The sequence below is a fragment of the Gobius niger genome, assembly GCF_951799975.1.
Source record: "Gobius niger genome assembly, chromosome: 4".
Taxonomy (NCBI): Eukaryota; Metazoa; Chordata; class Actinopteri; order Gobiiformes; family Gobiidae; genus Gobius; species Gobius niger.
This window is the reverse complement of record NC_136855.1, coordinates 40,215,921-40,234,495: the sequence shown is the minus strand read 5'-3', so window position 1 is coordinate 40,234,495 and position 18,575 is coordinate 40,215,921. Positions and strand designations below refer to the sequence as shown.

Sequence of the window (18,575 nt, the reverse complement as noted above, 5' to 3'; positions counted from 1 at the left end):
TAGTCGACTAAAATATCTGGACATTTTAGTCACAGTTTTAGTCTCATGAGAAACTTTTAATTTAGTTTTAGTCCAATTTTAGTCATCAAAAATATCACTTTGACTAAAATTAAAACTAAATATTTTAGTCGACGAAATTAACACTGCATGGCTCACAATAACGATTATCTCACGATATGCCGATACTGCATTAATCAATGTGTTGCACAAAAATAACCACAAAAAAAAAAACACAGTCCTATTTAAAAAGGAATAAATCAACCCCAAATTAATGTTCTTTATAATTATAAAAGCTATCATTAAAAGTAAATAGTTTGGTCCAAGTGCTTAAAGCTGTAGTGCTGCCCCCTGCTGTCCTGACTGAATTCTTGATCATTGTTGTCCTCTGCTGACTGTGAAAACAGTGGAGCACGGCTGCCTCATTAATATGCATAATGTCATCAAAAGTATCGGAATAAAAAGTATCGTATTGTCCGGCATCGCGATATGTCGGAAAATCGATATATGCTGCTGCACCGCTGCCAGAGTCTTTCTCTGGACTTTCTCTGGACTTACTCTGGACTTTCCATCCATCCATCCATCCATCCATCCATCCATCCATCCATCCGAGCTCCAGGATCATTCGGGCGCTCAAACCCCTCCACCAGGGGGCAGCGTCACATCCTATAAGACAAAAAACAGTATTTCTCTGCTGTATTAGGTCACATTATTCAAAACATCTCCATAAACCATGGCTCTGGATGAACCCTCCCCAGCCCGATGCGTACAGTGAAGGATCAGCTTCTCCTCCGGTGCGTCTCAGGTGTGGTGACCTTGCCGACGGTCAGCTGCACAGAGTTTCATCTCGCACATACTGATGGTACTTTCCCCTCCGGCCGGGGAGACGCTGCTGCTGTGCTGAATGAGCAAGTGTGTGACGAGGAAGTGTTGAATCATCTCCAGGCTGACACGGGCCACGGTACAATCTGCTGTTTTCAACCTCACAGCCAAACAGACAGAGGAGAGGAGAGACGTTTGCACAAGTGCTGACATCAGACAACACTTTAGGTACAATATTATATCCAGGTTTTCATGATTGTTGATCCAGGGACAGAAGTGACTCAAATAAATGTTCTCTTGTTATCACCGTCTCTCTATTTATCACATTATTGCCACATTTTTGTCTCTTATTTGTCACTATTTCGCTGCCGTTATGTTGCACTTTTGTCCCTTTTTTGTCGGGTATTTGTCACTTTTTTTGCAGCACTTTCATCACTTTTTTGTCACTTTCTTGCTCCTCTTTTGTCACATTTTTGTCACTATTTTTGTCTCTTTTTTTGTTGCTCTTTGGTTGCTTTTTTTTCCCCAAGAAGGGGTTAAAAGAAAAGCATCCAAAAACAAAAATGGTGCTGGAAAAGCAACAAAAAAGTGACAAAAAAACAAGAAAATGTGACGAAAACGTGACGACAAAGCGATGAAAAAACAACAATAAAATGGCCCTGGTTTCAGTATCTGCCGATATCCGATATTAACCGATACCAAGAGACTTCCTTTTCACCTCCTGCTGTGGGTGAAGAAAGTCAATGTTCTCCTCTCTCCTTTATGAGCTGAATAGATAGATTACAATATCTTCAGTACTCGTAGAAGGATTGCACTAAACTGCGTGAATGAAGTAAAAAATATTCCTCCAGATGTGTTTTTGTCGAGCGAACAATGTGATGCCTCCCAAAGAGAAGTTGATTTTGCCTGATGATAATGAGCACATTTTCTCCAGCTTTACCCCAATCCAAAAGCTTCTGGAAAAAATGGTGTGAAAATAGCAACAAAACTGAGACGAAAACAAGGATGAAAATGTGAAAAAAGTGAGAAAAAAATGTGACGAAAAAGTGACGAAAATGGACAAAAATTTGACGAAAAAGTGAGAAAAATTTGACGTAAAATTGCGAAAAAATGGATAAAAAAGTGATAAGAATTTGACCAAAAAATCCGAATAATTTGACGAAAAAGTGACAAAAAATGGACAAAAAATTGACCAAAATTTGACAAAAAAGTGAGAAAAATTTGACGAAAAATTGAGAAAAAATGAACGAAAAATGGAAAAAAAAATGACGAAAAAGTGACACAAATTTGACCAAAAATTGAGAAAAAATGACAAAAATTGACAAAAAATTGACCAAAAGTGAGAAAAATTTGACGAAAAATTGAGAAAAAATGGACAAAAAAGTGATAAGAATTTGACCAAAAAATGTGAATAATTTGACGAAAAAGTGACAAAAAATTGACAAAGAAATGACCAAAATTAACCAAAATTTGACAAAAAAGTGAGAAAAAATTGACGAAAAATTGAAATAAAATGGCCGAAAAAGTGACAAAAAATTGACAAAAAAGTGATAAGAATTTGACCAAAAAATGTGAATTATTTGACGAAAAAGTGACAAAAAAGTGACAAAAAAATGGACACAAAAAAATCGAAAAACTGCTGAAAAAAAATCTGCTGATGTGAGGGAAAAGATCAATTTAGTTTTGTAGGTCTTCGCTTTCAAATGAGGCGTTACAGGATTTGGCTGAAGCTGAACTGGAGAAAACGCTCTCGGTTCAGGCGGGGGTTAAGCGGTTTAATCATCTTTATTCTCCTGCTCCAGTAAAACGATGTTCCTCCCGCCTGATCAAACACTGTTTCTATGTGAAACCCGCTGTTTGACATGATCTGGCCGCCGTGCTGAGCTGCAGTGTAATCCTGCCTAATATCCTGGCTGGTATCTGAGCGCTGATAACCAGTAGTTATCTTGTCATCTTTTCTCGGCACAAAGATTCCAGCGTAGATAGAACAGCCGGTTAATTATACAGCAGCAGCTTCAAGGAGACCATGATTTCCTCAGTTCACGCCGCCCCCAAACGGAGCCTCGCTAAAATAAAACACTGCTTTTGAGTTCACTTTTAACTCGCGACGTCGACCGGGGACTGAGGATATTTCTGTCATTTCATACACCGAGCCGATTGAATATGTTTTGTTCCTTTTTCTCTCGTATCTGAGGCCTGAGAACCGTTCTATGATATTTGTCCATGTTAACCTCTTAACCCCCGCCTGAACCGAGAGCATTTTCTCCAGTTCAGCTTCACCCAAATCCTGTGGGCCAGTGTAACACCTCATTTGAAAGCTAAGATCTACAAAACTCATCTAAATGGATCTTTTTCCTCACGTCATCAGATTTTTTTGGGGGGGCGGGGGTTTCAACTTATTTTGTAACTTTTATTTTTTTGTAATTTTTTTGTCAAATAGTAAATTTTTTGTCACTTTTTGCCACATCATTTTTTCATCTTTTTTTGTCTTTTTTTTTTTACATTTTTTCATCATTTTTTCGTCATTTTTTTGTAAATGTTTCGTCATCTTTTTGTAATTTTTTTTGTCATTTTTTTGTCACATTTTTGTCCATTTTTTGTCCGTTTTTTGTCAATTTTTTGTCAGCTTTTTGTCAATTTTTTGTCAGTTTTTTGTCAGTATTTTGTCCATTTTTTGTCCATTTTTTGTCAGTTTTTTGTCTAGGTTTTCTCACTTTGTTGTCATTTTTTCGCCATTTTTTCGTCGTTTTTTTGTAAATGTTTCGTCAGCTTTTTGTCATTTTGTCAATTTTTTTGTCAATTTTTTGTCACATTTTTGTCAATTTTTTGTCACATTTTTTGTCAGTTTTTTGTCAATTTTTTGTCAATTTTTTTGTCAATTTTTTGTCAGTTTTTGTCAATTTTTTTGTCATTTTTTTGTCATTTTTTTGTCACATTTTTGTCAATTTTTTTGTCAATTTTTTGTCAGTTTTTGTCAATTTTTTTGTCAATTTTTTGTCAATTTTTTGTCACATTTTTGTCAATTTTTTGTCACATTTTTGTCAGTTTTTTGGTCAATTTTTTGTCAGTTTTTTGTCCGTTTTTTGTCACATCTTCATCCTTGTTTTCGTCTCAGTTTTGTCGCTATTTTCTCACCTTTTTTCCAGAAGCTTTTGAACTGGGGTAAAGCCAAACTGGAGAAAATGTGCTCGGTTCAGGTGGGAGTTAAGGGGTTAAAGGGATATTTCAGGATGTTTGACATAGGGCCCCATTTCCTAGTTATCCAGAGTGTTGCTGATTTCCTGAGATATTTTTTTTTGTAATTCATGCAGTTCTTATGTTTGAAGAGTTTCGTGGCGCTAGGCTAGTGCTAGGCTAGTGCATGTCTATGGTATCAGCTAGCCTGCATTAAAAACAGTGTGACCCGCTCCACAGAGCACCTGAGGCAAATCACTGATAACACCAGACTAACCATATACATGTCTGTGTCATTTTTTTGTCCATTTTTTATCAAATTTTTGTTACATTTTTTTCATTTTTTTGTCACATTTTTGTCCAATTTTTGTCATTTTTTGTCACATTTTTGTCATTTTTTGTCACATTTTTGTTCTTTTTTTTGTCCATTTTTTATCCATTTTTTGTTACATTTTTGTCAATTTTTGTCAATTTTGTATCACATATTTGTCAATTTTTTATCAAATTTTTGTTCTTTTTTTTGTCCATTTTTTAATCAATTTTTTGTCATTTTTTGTCATATTTTTGTAAATTTTTGTCAAATTTTTATCACATTTTTGTCATTTTTTTGTCAATTTTTTATCACGTGTTTGTCATTTTTTGTGTCCATAGAATATTTTTTAACCATTTTGCATTTAAAATACCTTATATTTGAGCAGCATCAGCTTCGTGGTTGTATAAGCTACGCAGCGGCGGAGTGATCTGCGAGAAAACAGTCCCTCAAAATGCGATCGTTCATGTGATGCAGGTCAGTTATATTCCAAACATGACTCTATGGACACAGACATTTATATGGTTAGTCTGGTGTTATCAGTGATTTGCCTCAGGAGTGACTGTTTTTAATGCAGGCTTGCTGAAAATACAGACTCAAATCCTGCCAAATACACACGTTTAAATATATGTGGATATATATTGGATATTTGTTTTCTCCTTCCACTGCTCCCTGTCGTCCGTCTGACATTACAGCCTCAAACTGAAGCGCGTTGTGAGCTCGGCCTTTTGTAATTAGTCCTTAAAAGATTTTCTCTCCCCCCTCTGTCCCCCCCCCCTGGGCCCGGTGTGATCTCTCGCCCCGGCCCCCGCGGTCAGAGACTGGAACGGGCCTGTCGTTTTGGCGGACAGCAGGTCGAGTGGCTCTCGAAGACTCGCTCCGGCAGATGGTCTCGACGGGCCTCGCTGCCAAACGCCGCCCCAGCGCCTCGGCCGTTCGTTTAAACGCCGTCCAGCCCGCGGCGCCGGCCACTCGTTCCCCCGCGCGGAGCCTCCGTTTTCGGAGAGTGTGGGTCCTTTTCGGGGGTGAAACTTTCGAGCGTTTGAGTTGGAAAAAAGGGGGTTTCAAAGATTCAAAGATTTGTTGAATTTTTGTTGAATTTTTGTTGAATTTTTGTCACTTTTTTCTTGAGTTTTTGTTGAATTTTTGTTGAATTTTTGTAGAATTTTTGTCACATTTTTGTTGAATTTTTGTCACATTTTTGTTGAATTTTTGTCACATTTTTCTTGAGTTTTTGTCACTTTTTTGTCACATTTTTGTTGAATTTTTGTCACATTTTTGTTGAATTTTTGTCACATTTTTGTTGAATTTTTGTCACATTTTTGTTGAATTTTTGTCACATTTTTGTTGAATTTTTGTCACATTTTTCTTGAGTTTTTGTCACTTTTTTGTTGAATTTTTGTTGAGTTTTTGTTGAATTTTTTCACATTTTTGTTGAATTTTTTGTCACATTTTCGTCGCGTTTACATCCTTGCTTTCTTCTTATTACCAGTGGCTATTTTGGTGTTTTTTCCCCAAGAAGCTTTTTGATTAGGGTAAAGGCAAACTGAAGAAAATGGGATCCGTTCAGGTGGGGGTTAAGAGGTTAATAACTAAGCCTTCACCTCCTCAGAGAAACAGGTATTTTCAGCTGAAGACATTTCATCACAAAACCTCTCACCCCTTCACATTCCCACCGGCCCGTGATCCATCCGCCCCGTAGATCACCCGGGGCCCGTCCTCTCTGCTCGCGGCCCTGCTCTGTCTCAACGCTGGACCTGTCGCTGTAATTCACCTCCATAAACACGATCGCTGCAGAGTAAATATCACAGCTGCCCCAGTGGACCGGCAGCACTTTAAACCCAGAACCATCGCTCTTTTATTGTATTGTTTCTAAAGCTTTTGCATATTTTTCTTTCGTATCGAGCTCCTTGGCGACGGCGAAAACTGGCTTTGAATGAAAATGCCGAGGCTCCCGAAGGGCCCCCCCGAAACTAATGTGGTTTCTGTGTCTTTGCTGTTCTTGTTCTCGTGAGCTGTGGCGTTTGGTGGACTCTGGAGCGGAGGAGAGACTTTGTATCACATCTGTAAGACCAGGGAGGCCAGCTGTTCTTTGGAAACTGTGCATTTTTAGAATAATATGGCGATTTAGAATAGAATGATCATGTTAACTCATTGACTGTCAGCCATTTTAGAATCAGAGAGCTCCCACACTGCAAAAAGTGCCCGACTAAAAACAAGGGAAAAAATCTTAAATTAAGACATTTTGTCTTGTTTTAAGGAAAAAATTCTGCCAATGGGGTCAGCATTTTTTTCTTGCAAAGAATTCTTATTTCTAGAATATTTTTCTTATCATAAAACAAGAAAGAAACACTAAATTTAAGCAAATAAAGCTAGAATTAAGCAAAATGTCCTCAGGAAATGGAATAATTTAAGGAAAACATTCTTATTTAGTGAAACATTGTGGGTTATTTTACTTAAATGTTGCTTGATTTAAGCAAAATGTTCTTAATAAATACTAATATTTAAGGAAAGTATTGCTGCGCCCGGAGACCCGTCTCCATGATGTGGAGCCAGGCTGATGGTCAGAATCACCTGCTGGAGGATTCACCTATTGTACATGTTTTAGTGGCAGACACGGGGAGAACATGCTCCACACAGAAAGGCCCCTTTGGGAATCGAACCCGGGACCTTCGAGCTGTGAAGCTGAGGCTCTAACCGCTGTGCCACCGAGCACATTAAAATAAGAAAAAATATTCTTTGTCTAAAGCTGAAGAAGATTCAAAAAGTTTTTCTTTCTTGTTACAAGAAAAAGAAATGGCTTGATTTTATTTCCTAAAATAAGATTTTTTTTCTCAAGAAAACTTTGCTCGGCAAAACATGATTACTTTTTAGGGAAAAAACAAGAACTTATTTCTTAAAGTAAGACATTTTTTACTTGCTTAGAATCCACTTTTTGCAGTGCCCTGCCAGAGGTTTTTCAGGATTTCGACTGTTTTTTCAAGACCCACAGAAAATTCAGGTCTTGGTCTTGGTCTATGTCAACACGAAACCCACTAAAAGAAAGACTGGACTCTCTTTTATCATCTGAAAAAAAGTTTGTTTGCACCTCTTTCCATTCTTTAGTAATCGTTCATAGAAAAAAGGTGAAATCACCCAAAAAGCTGAGAAAATAAAAGAGCAATGCTGCCACCTAGTGACTCAATAAAATAACTTGTAGTTCTATTATTGAGTCAGTAGGTGGCAGCATTAGGCAGCACAACTAAGGTTTTAACACCAGACATGCTGAAGGCTTTGCTGCTCCCATTGAAAAAACAACGTTTGGATTTCAATTGACGTATATAGACGTCATTGGCAGTCAACGAGTTAAGAGAGAAATGACATGAATCTACTTCACCTGAACCTGAACCGAGTACATTTTCTCCAGTTTGGCTTTACCCAAATCTAAAGGTTTCTTGGGGGAAAAAAAGCGTCAAAACAGTGATGAAAATGCGGACGAAAAACGCAACAAAGAAGCAACAATAATGTGCCGGAGAAGCAACAATAACACAATAAAAAGGCGACAAAAACACGACTAAAGAACAGTGAAAACGCCACAAAAAGAGCAGCAAAGAAGTGACAAAAATGCACTGAAAAAAGACAAAAACGCTTGACAAATGTGACAAAAATATACTCCTTTATTGATCTCAGAATGGTTTACATTTAGCTCTAAAGATCTGCCAGGGTCTGCAAAATAGACACTTAAATAGTAGAAAGTAGTCGTTTTCCCGACAGAGCGTCTGATCAATACAGCGCGAAAAAGCAGGAGGAAATACGACGCGTTTCTTTGGATGCATTAAAAGTTTTCTAAAGACAGTGAAGAGGAGGAAATTTACGGACAGGAAAACGTTTGAAACAATGGGCTGGACCTACAGCTCAGACGGAGCCTCCAGAACCACCATGTAAGAGCTGATTCATCAACAGGAATCTCGGGGGTTTTCCATGTTTTAAGGCGTTCACACAAAGTTTACAGCTGCAGGAATATATTTTGAGCAGGGGCGAATCCGAGTATACAGGGGCTGGGGCAGCACAGGGGAACCACTGACAGAAAAACCGCCAGAGACTAACAAAAATAAAAAAATATTATTTTATATTTATATTTCAGACGGCAGGGAAAAGCAGCTCATGTTTAAAATACTCTGTTTCGGAGTCCCCCTCCTTAAAATGCTGTCCCAGTAATATTGTACATAGACTGGAGCATTTAAAATATATATATGTTGAATTTTGTGGCGATTCAATATTAGACTTTTAATCCAGATCCATTAGATTTTAAAAAGTTTGATTTTAGCCTAAATTCAAAATTGCTACATCTTGAGAAAGCACTTGTTGTTTTCAAGATTAAACACACTGGCGTTTGTGACTTGGGGGCTAAAGCAAGACTTGACTTGACAAAAGCTATGACCTGACTTGACTTGACCCCATGACCGATGGACTTGAACTTACTTGTGACTTGGAACCTTCACGACTTGGACTCGACTCGAGACTTGCCTCTAGTGGCTCACTCCACCTCTGGTAAATACGGGGGGTTGCGTTGGGTCGAGTTTTTGCTTCGAGAACCTGCTCCGCCCACAGACCCGTCTGAAACCCTCCTGGAGCACGAGCCAGACTGAGCACATGAGTGTTTCACGGCGCCGCGGACACTCCTCTCTCTCCTCTTTCCGCTCGCTCGAGTTGGCGATGCCGGATTTAGCGCCGCCATGTTTTATTTATTCCGAGGCGTCTGCGGGAGGAGCGCGGCCCGGGGTCAGCGGGAGGGCACCGGGAGGGCACCGGGTCGACGCCGCGCAGCTGCTTCCAAAATGGCTTTAGCATTTCGGTAATTTGACTGAACTTTCGGCAAATGGGAGGAAATTAAGTGGGTTCGCCGACCTCGGAGGACGAGCGTGTGTGTGTGGGGGGGGGGGGGGGGGGCGCCGCGGGGAGGGCGGTAAATACCAGACTGTAAACATTAGCCTGACATTTTTACGCCCAAATGCTAACACAAACACAAAATAAAGGCAGAATAAACATCGTGCAGAAGAGCTGTCACACCATTACTTCACACAGTTACTTAACCTGAACCGAGCACATGTTCCAGTTTGGCTTTACCCAAATCTAGAAGCTTCTTGGAAAAAAAGAGATGAAAATGTAACAAAGACGAGCAGCTAAAAAGTGTCAAACAATGACAATGTGGCCGAGATGTGACAAAAACCTAATAATAACAAAGCGTTGGAAAAGAATGTTTCAAAAGGTGACAACGACGTGGCAACAACAAGCTCAATTTAGATGACTTTTGAAGGTCTTAGCTTTCAAATGAAGCATACACTGGCCCATAGACGGTGACATTGTGGATTTGGGTGGGGCAGAACTGGAGAAAATGCATGTGGTTAAGGCGGGAGTTAAAGTTAATACATAAAGTACATGCTTGAGTAAATGTAACTGAGTACTACCCGCCTCTGTAAAGGAATGCCTTCAGTTACAATCTACGGTGGAAACTAAAACACATAAAAAAGCATTTCCAAACTTAAAAGTCATTATAAAGCATTAAACTGGTCTACTCTGGAGTAGACCAGGACCTCTCCAGATCCTCCTCTCCAGCACCAGGTGTGCTGGAGAGGAGGATCTGACCTATAGTCGAACCTTGGATTCAGGAGGAACAATGAGGTTCAGCACCTCCAAATCCGAGGTTATGGTGGGATAAAGGTGACTAAAGGAGTCCTCGCCTCAAGTGGAGGAGTTCAAGTATCTCGGGGTCTTGTTCTCAGTGGGGGACGGATGGAGCGTGAGATCGATAGACGGATCGGTGCGGCGTCAGCAGTGATGCGGTCGCTGTATCGGTCTGTCGTGGTGAAGAGGGAGCTGAGTCGGGGCAAAGCTCTGGATTTACCGATCGATCTACGTTCCCGCCCTCACCTATGGTCATGAGATTTGGGTCATGACCGAAAGGACAAGATCGCGAATACAAGCGGCCGAAATGAGTTTCCTTCGCAGGGTGGCTGGGCGCACCCTCCGAGATCGGGTGAGGAGCTCAGTTACCCGGGAGGAGCTCGGAGTAGAGTCGCCGCTCCTTCACGTCGAAAGGAGCAGCTGGAGGGCATCTGTTCCGGATGCCTCCTGGTCGCCTCCCGCGGGAGGTGTTCCAGGCATGTCCTAGTGGGACAAGGCCTCGTGGAAGACCCAGGACACGCTGGTGGGACTGGGGCCTGGTGACAAATGTGGGAAAAATGTGACAAAAATATGGTAAAAAAGTGACAAAAATATGGTAAAAAAGTGACAAAAATATGGTAAAAAAGTGACAAAAATATGGTAAAAATGTGACAAAAATGTGGGAAAAATGTGACAAAAAAGTGACAAAAATATGGTAAAAATGTGACAAAAATATTGTAAAAAAAAGTCACAAAAATATGGTAAAAATGTGACAAAAAAGTGACAAAAATATGGTAAAAATGTGACAAAAATATTGTAAAAAAAAGTCACAAAAATATGGTAAAAAAGTGACAAAAATATGGTAAAAATGTGACAAAAATGTGGGAAAAAAGTCACAAAAATATGGTAAAAAAGTGACAAAAATATGGTAAAAATGTGACAAAAAAGTGACAAAAATATGGTAAAAATGTGACAATATGTGGTAAAAATGTGGCAAAACAGCAATGAAAAAAACCCCACAGCAAATACAACTAGGCCTGGTGTCGCCTCGGGGTCCCCCCAGAACAGCTGGAGGAGGTGTGTGTGGATCGGGAAGTTTGGGCATCTCTGCTGAGACGCTGCCCCCGCGACCCGGCCCCGGATAAAGCGGAAGAAAATGGATGGATGGACGGATAAATTGGATTGAAGTTGGCATTAAATCTAACGTTCTTACAAAATATAGTTTTTCCTTTGAGACAGAACTCTCTCAATGATCAACTCAACTATTTATATTTACTGCAGGCATTTGTCAAAAACCTTTGCTCAAAAGTTTCCCTCTGTGTTCGGTTTTGAATCATCATTTCCCCTCATTCAAACATCAAATTGAACATTTACAAATGTTACGAAAGGAAGAAAAACTAGATGAGAATTGGGGGTGGGATTTAATAAGTTATTTTCTTCTCACATCCTTTTGGACAGAGTTGGTCGTCTGAAATAAATGAAGAAATGAAATGAAACTGTGGCAATAAAATCTGACTTCCTGTTTTACGCAGTTTATTCTGATCCGATCTCCGAGCAGCCCAGACGTCCCGCTGAAACGTTTCTTCTTCTGTGTTTCCCAGTGAGGGCCGCGTGGAGGTGCTGGCGGGGGGAGTCCTGCAGATGACCAACCTGACGGAGGAGGACGAGGGAGTCTACACCTGTGCGGCGGAGCAGGGGAACGCCTCCATCCAGGCCCAGGCGCAGCTCACCGTGCAAGGTACGACCGCGGGACTGCATCCAGCATCCCTTAACCTCTTAACCCCCGCCTTAACCCAGCACATTTAGTTCAGAATTACCTAAATAAAAGCTTCTTGACTTCAACTTACAGACTATAGGCCAGGGTTACGCCTCATTTGAAAGCTGAGACCTGGAAAACGCTTCAGCTTCTTTCTCATTATGATCGTCAGGGTTTTGTTGCTTTTTTGACACGTTTTGGTCACATTTCTGTGGCTTGATCACAGTTGCATTACACTAAATAAGCAATGAAAAAGTGACAAAAATGTGGGAAACATGTGACAAAAATGTGGGAAAAATTTGACAAAAATGTGGGAAAAAATGTGACAAAAATGTGACAAAAATGTGGGGGAAATGTGACAAAAATGTGGGGAAAATGTGACAAAAATGTGACAAAAATGTGGGGAAAATGTGACAAAAATGTGGGGAAAATGTGACAAAAATGTGGGGAAAATGTGACAAAAATGTGACAAAAATGTGGGGAAAATGTGACAAAAAAGTGACAAAAATGTGGGGAAAATTTGACAAAAATGTGGAAAAAAATGTGACAAAAAAGTGGGAAAAATGTGGGGAAAATGTGACAAAAATGTGACAAAAATATGGGAAAAATTTGACAAAAATGTGGAAAAATATGGAAAAAAAGTGACAAAAATGTGGGGAAAATTTGACAAAAATGTGGAAAGAATGTGACAAAAAAGTGACAAAAATGTGGGAAAAATATGGAAAAAAAGTGGAAAAAATGAGACAAAAATATGGAAAAAAGTGCAAAAAATGTGACAAAAAAGTGACAAAAATGTGGGAAAAATGTGACAAAAATGTGGTAAAAAGTGGAAAAAATGTGACAAAAAAGTGACAAAAATGTGGGAAAAAACGCTTCAGCTTCTTTCTCATTATGATCGTCAGGGTTTTGTTGCTTTTTTGACACGTTTTGGTCACATTTCTGTGGCTTGATCACAGTTGCATTACACTAAATAAGCAATGAAAAAGTGACAAAAATGTGGGAAACATGTGACAAAAATGTGGGAAAAATTTGACAAAAATGTGGGAAAAAATGTGACAAAAATGTGACAAAAATGTGGGGAAAATGTGGGGAAAATGTGACAAAAATGTGGGGAAAATGTGACAAAAATGTGGGGAAAATGTGACAAAAATGTGACAAAAATGTGGGGAAAATGTGACAAAAAAGTGACAAAAATGTGGGGAAAATTTGACAAAAATGTGGAAAAAAATGTGACAAAAAAGTGGGAAAAATGTGGGGAAAATGTGACAAAAATGTGACAAAAATATGGGAAAAATTTGACAAAAATGTGGAAAAATATGGAAAAAAAGTGACAAAAATGTGGGAAAAATTTGACAAAAATGTGGAAAGAATGTGACAAAAAGGTGACAAAAATGTGGGAAAAATATGGAAAAAAAGTGGAAAAAATGAGACAAAAATATGGAAAAAAGTGCAAAAAATGTGACAAAAAAGTGACAAAAATGTGGGAAAAATGTGACAAAAATGTGGTAAAAAGTGGAAAAAATGTGACAAAAAAGTGACAAAAATGTGGGAAAAAAGTGGAAAAAATGTGACCAAAAAAGTGGAAAAAAGTGACAAAAATGTGGGAAAAATGTGACAAAAAAAAGTGGAAAAAATGTGGAAAAAAATGTGACAAAAAAGTGAGAAAAATGTGGGGAAAATATGGAAAAAATGTGACAAAAATATGGTAAAAAATTGACAAAAAAATAACAAAAATGTGGCAAAAAAGTGACAATATGTGGTAAAAATGTGACAAAAATATGGTAAAAATGTGACAAAAAAGTGACAAAAATATGGTAAAAAATTGACAAAAAAATTACAAAAATGTGGCAAAAAAAGTGACAATATGTGGTAAAAAATGTGGCAAAACAGCAATGAAAACGTGATTAAAAAAACACCTGATAACAAACGAGGCAAAGACAAATGAGGCGTTACACTGGCCAATAAGATGTAAGATCTCCAGTCGAGAAGCTGCTTTTAGATTTGGGTAAAACTGGAGAAAATGTGCCCGGTTAAGGTGGCTGTGAAGGGGTTAAAGGAGAAAAGTGAGAGGCGAGCCCGGTGGCCCTTCTGTGCTCTTCCAGAATACAGGACATGTGACCAGCCCCTGCACTCTGAGCTCAGGAGGCAACTGTCTTAAGAGGCTGTTTGTGGATCGTGTGACAGTGTCGTACGTGTATAGTAGTGCGTAGTAATATATAGTGAGTGATATCAGTAACGTCTGCATAGCTGTGCGTCTGCTGCTAAAACCATCAGTGAGGATTGATATCTGAGCTTCTGTCTGAGGGACACTTTCTCTCGTTCAACATCTCACACGCAGGAGTCGGGACCCAAAGGGCAGTGAGGATTTCAGCTGAAGAGAACAACAACTTTGACTATGTTGTGGAGATTTAAAGGAACAGGAACAGGCCACTGTTTTTCCATACTGAGATATGTTCTTACCTGAGCTGTGACGAGTTCTTTAGGACCTGTCTGATCTTCAGTCACGTAAACACCGCGCAGACGGCGTTAGCATTTAGCCTCTCCCTCTCTCCTCTATAGCTCCAAAACAGGTCAAGATAGAAGCTACCAAGCTCTTCCACGTTTTCCCTATTTAAATATGGTTACGTGAAGTGTTCCACTACAGTATAATTACACTAAATTAAACAATGTGGATTTTCTAAGCGGATAAAAGGGGGAACTATATTGTAAGGTGTAATAATACCAGGAGTAGTTTGGCATCCGCGCAGTAAAGTGAAGATTACTGTGCAGTAAAGTGAAGTTGTTCAAAAAACTGAAACCCCCCCCATCTTTAGAGAAACACAAATTTTCACTCTTTTTTGCCATTTTCTGGTGGAATCTCAACTTATTTATCACGTGAATAAAGTCAAGTGTAAATCTGGCCCATGTGGATATTTTCTCACAGCAGATTGTTCAGTAGAAGTGAAAAAACGGCCGTTGTTGCTAGCGCTAGCTAACCGTTAGCATTAGCCCGATGCTAACATGTAGCATCAAGTTAGCATTCTCCATTATTCATGTATTTATGGGCTGTTGAACCTCTTTGCTCCTCTCCATGTCTTTGTATCTTTATTTAGTAGGAAACTATATTCATAATTCAGCATTTGTTAAAGTAGTTTTTGAATAATTAGAGAAAGTTTGGATTTTTCTCCAAATTGTTTTCCCCCTTAACTGTTTTCAAACATGACCATATATGGGCGACTCCAGAGATGCCGTCTGTATATATCGTAGCTGATTTTGGTAAATATTCCTTTTACAGCAGCAGGTTCAGCATGTTTGGCTCATGGTTCTGATAAATAAGTCTGTTCAGTAACTCTCTGTGGAGTTTCACAAATATTGATCGTGGTTTTAAAGAGTTTTTTTGTAGTTTCTCGCACGTCTGCGAACCAGGAAGTAGAGCTGTGACGTCACCGCTTAACAAACGTATTGGTTGTAAACATTCAGGGCTTTGCTGGAGGCAGGAAGACAGATTCCCATAGATACAGACGCATCTCGTCATAGAAGGGGGCGTGGCTTCGCCGAGGGGGAAAATAGAATCTTTAGAGAAACACAATTTTCCAGTTTTTAGCCATTTTCTGGTGGAATATGAACTTATTTATCACATAAGTAAAGTCAAGTGTAAATCGGGCCCATATGGATATTTTCTCACAGCAGATTGTTCTGTAGAAGTGAAAAAACGGCAGTTGTAGCTAGCGCTAGCTAACCGTTAGCATTAACCCGATGCGAACATGAAGTATCATGTTAGCATTCTCCGTTATTCATGTATTGATGGGCTGTTGAAACACTTTGCTCCTCCCCATGTCTTTATATCTTCATTAAGTAGAAACTATATTCATAATTCAGCGTTTGTTAAAGTAGTTTTTGAATAATTAGAGAAAGTTTAGATTTTTCTCCAAATTGTTTTCCCCCTTAACTGTTTTAAAAAATGACCATATATGGGCGCTTCCAGAGATGCCGTCTGTATCTATCTACTGTAGCTGTTGTCATAGTAACGATAAACAACTGTCTTAACTGTTGTTGGAAATATTTTTTTACATCTTTATGCTATTTTTGTAACATTTTACAATTTTACCGAGACAAATCGAGCTTCCTGTTCACTACAACAATGTTAGAACAAGTAAATACAGTTTTTTTTTCCATTTTTGTAAGATTAATTTTCAAAGGCATGAGGTTGTTTTCCGTACTATTGTTTATATCACTATAAAGTAAACAACAAAACAGGTTCGCCAGCTTTAATCCGCAGTGGGTTTTTTCCCGCATTCTGCCACAAACTTATCACGATCTTCGTCCCCTGTTGGTTTAAGATGAAAAACTGTTGATCGTGACAATAATTAGATGATCCGAGTGTAAAGAAATAAGGCGTAACTATTTCCCTGATGTTCCTAAATGTGTTCATTCGAAGCCCAGACTTGCTGACGCGGTGATTCTTTTCAATTAGCCGCTCTGAAAGTGCCGCTCGCCGCTCGCTGGAGAATGTTTTTTTTTTCTGGAATATTAATTATCACCTTTTTACACGACGCAGCTGCTGCTCCTCCGGCGGATGCTGACGGCGCTCGGAGTAAACCGGATTCCGCCAAATGAGTTTAGACTTTGAAGAGGGCGTGGGAGAAAATCTGCGACTAAAATCACATAATCTTTATCAAGTGTGTGAAGCGTCTCGATGAGTGTAGTGAGTTTTATTGTCACGGGTTTGGGGTTCACACAAAGGTGACTGCGGGTTTGAAAAAGGTTCATTTCTCTGTCACGGGTAGTTGAACTGAGCTGGTGCCTCAACTTGTTTCTAGCTCTCACAACACTTCCCACACTTCTCAGTTGTTTATTAGCTTTATTGTCCGGTTCACGGTGTAATTTCGCCGGATTTTTGTGGAGAGGATCAAAACTATACATTTTTGAAAACTTTAATAAATAAGCAATCAGAAAAACAATGTTTCCATTTGCCCTGAAATATAAAAAACAAACGTGTGATAATAAATTGAATGAACATTTGTGTGGGGAGTAAGAAGAGAAACTGAAACTGTTTATCCCTTAACTCGCACCTGAACCGAGCACCTTTTTCTCCAGTTTGGTTTTACCCCCCAGTCCAAAAGCTTCTGGAAAAAAGCCGTGAAAATAGCGACAAAACTGAGACGAAAACAATGACGGAAATGTGAGAAAAAAGTGAGAAAAAAGTGAGAAAACATTGACAAAAAAGTGACGAAAAATTGATGAAAAAGAGGCAAAAATGTCACAAGAAATTGACCAAAAATGACTAAAAAAATGGCAAAAATGTTACAAAATGTGACAAAAAAATTACAAAAATATGGCAAAAAAATTACAAAAAATTGATGAAAAATGTACAAAAAAATTACAAAAATGTGACAAAAATGTAACAAAAAAATTACTAAAATTTGACAAAAAAATTACAAAAAAAGACCAAAAAATTACCAAAAAAAGACAAAAAAATTGACAAAAAAATTACAAAAATGTGACAAAAAATGACAACAAAAAAGACAAAAATGTGATAAAAATTTGACAAAAAAATTACAAAAATTTGACAAAAAAATTACAAAAAATTGACAAAAAAATTACAAAAAAAAGACAAAAAACGTGACAAAAATGTGATGAAAAAATGACAAATAAAGTTACAAAAATGAGTTGAATACCCAACAAAAAAATGATGGATAAAATTCAGGAGAGATTTGGATTCATGGCATGTTAAATGAGCTTTTCGACGACTCCCAGCACAAAACAACTATAATCAACACATTTTCAGTCCTGGTGACCCTCCTGACTAACACTGAGAGTCCTGGGCTGCACCAGCAGGGCGGCGACAATAACCAGAGGAGGTGGTATTCAGTATAGAACGGTTAACCCCTTAACTCCCACCTGAACCGAACACCTTTTTCTCCAGTTTGGCTTTACCCCAATCCAAAAGCTTCTGGAAAAAAGCTGTGAAAATAGCAACAAAACTGAGACGAAAACAATGATGGAAATGTGACAAAAAAGTGACGAAAAATTGATGAAAAAGAGGCAAAAATGTCACAAGAAATTGACAAAAAATGACCAAAAAAATGACAAAAATGTGACAAAATGTGACAAAAAAATGACAAAAAAATGACAAAAAATTGATAAAAATTTGACCAAAAAAATTGCAAAAAATGTGACAAAAAATGACCAAAATGGATAAAACATTGACGAAAAAATGACAAAAATGTGACAAAAAATGACAAAAAATTGACAAAAAATTGACAAAAAATGACAAAAAAATGGCAAAAATGTGATAAAAAAAATTACAAAAATATGACAAAAAAATTACAAAAATGTGACCAAAAAATTACAAAAAATTGATGAAAAATGTACGAAAAAAATACAAAAAAGTACAAAAAAATTACAAAAAAATGATAAAAATTTGACAAAAAATGACCAAAATGTTACAGAAAAATTACAAAAATTTGATGAAAAATGGATGAAAAAATTACAAAAAAAAGACAAAAAATGATACAAAAAATGACCAAAATGTAACAAAAAATTACAAAAATTTGACAAAAAAATGAAAAAATTGGACAAAAATTTGACAAAATTTGACAAAAAAATTACAAAAATGTGACACAAAAATTACACAAAAATTACAAAAATGTGATAAAAATTTGACAAAAAAATTGATGAGAAAATGACAAAGTTACAAAAATGAGTTGAATACCCAACAAAAAAATGATGGAATAAAAATCTGACGACGTGAGGAAAAAGCTCCTCTCGGTTCAGGCGGGAGTTAAGAGGTTAAAGGAACAGGCCACCGTTTTTAAACACTGAGATATGTTCTTACCTGAGCTTAGACGAGTTGATGTGTACCTGTCTGGTCTGCGTCCCCGTGGAAGAGCT

General features: G+C 38.1%; 1 protein-coding gene across 7 annotated transcripts in view; it reads left to right on the top strand.

Moving 5' to 3' along the window:
- neo1a (neogenin 1a) overlaps nucleotides 1-18,575 on the top strand; it is a 454,282-nt gene that overhangs the window by 294,991 nt on the left and 140,716 nt on the right. For all 7 annotated transcript variants that reach the window (XM_079554653.1, XM_079554651.1, XM_079554650.1 and 4 more), the window contains exon 5: nucleotides 11,548-11,684. In XM_079554653.1, the coding sequence (XP_079410779.1) occupies nucleotides 11,548-11,684 (137 nt within the window). The remainder of the gene's footprint in view (nucleotides 1-11,547; nucleotides 11,685-18,575) is intronic.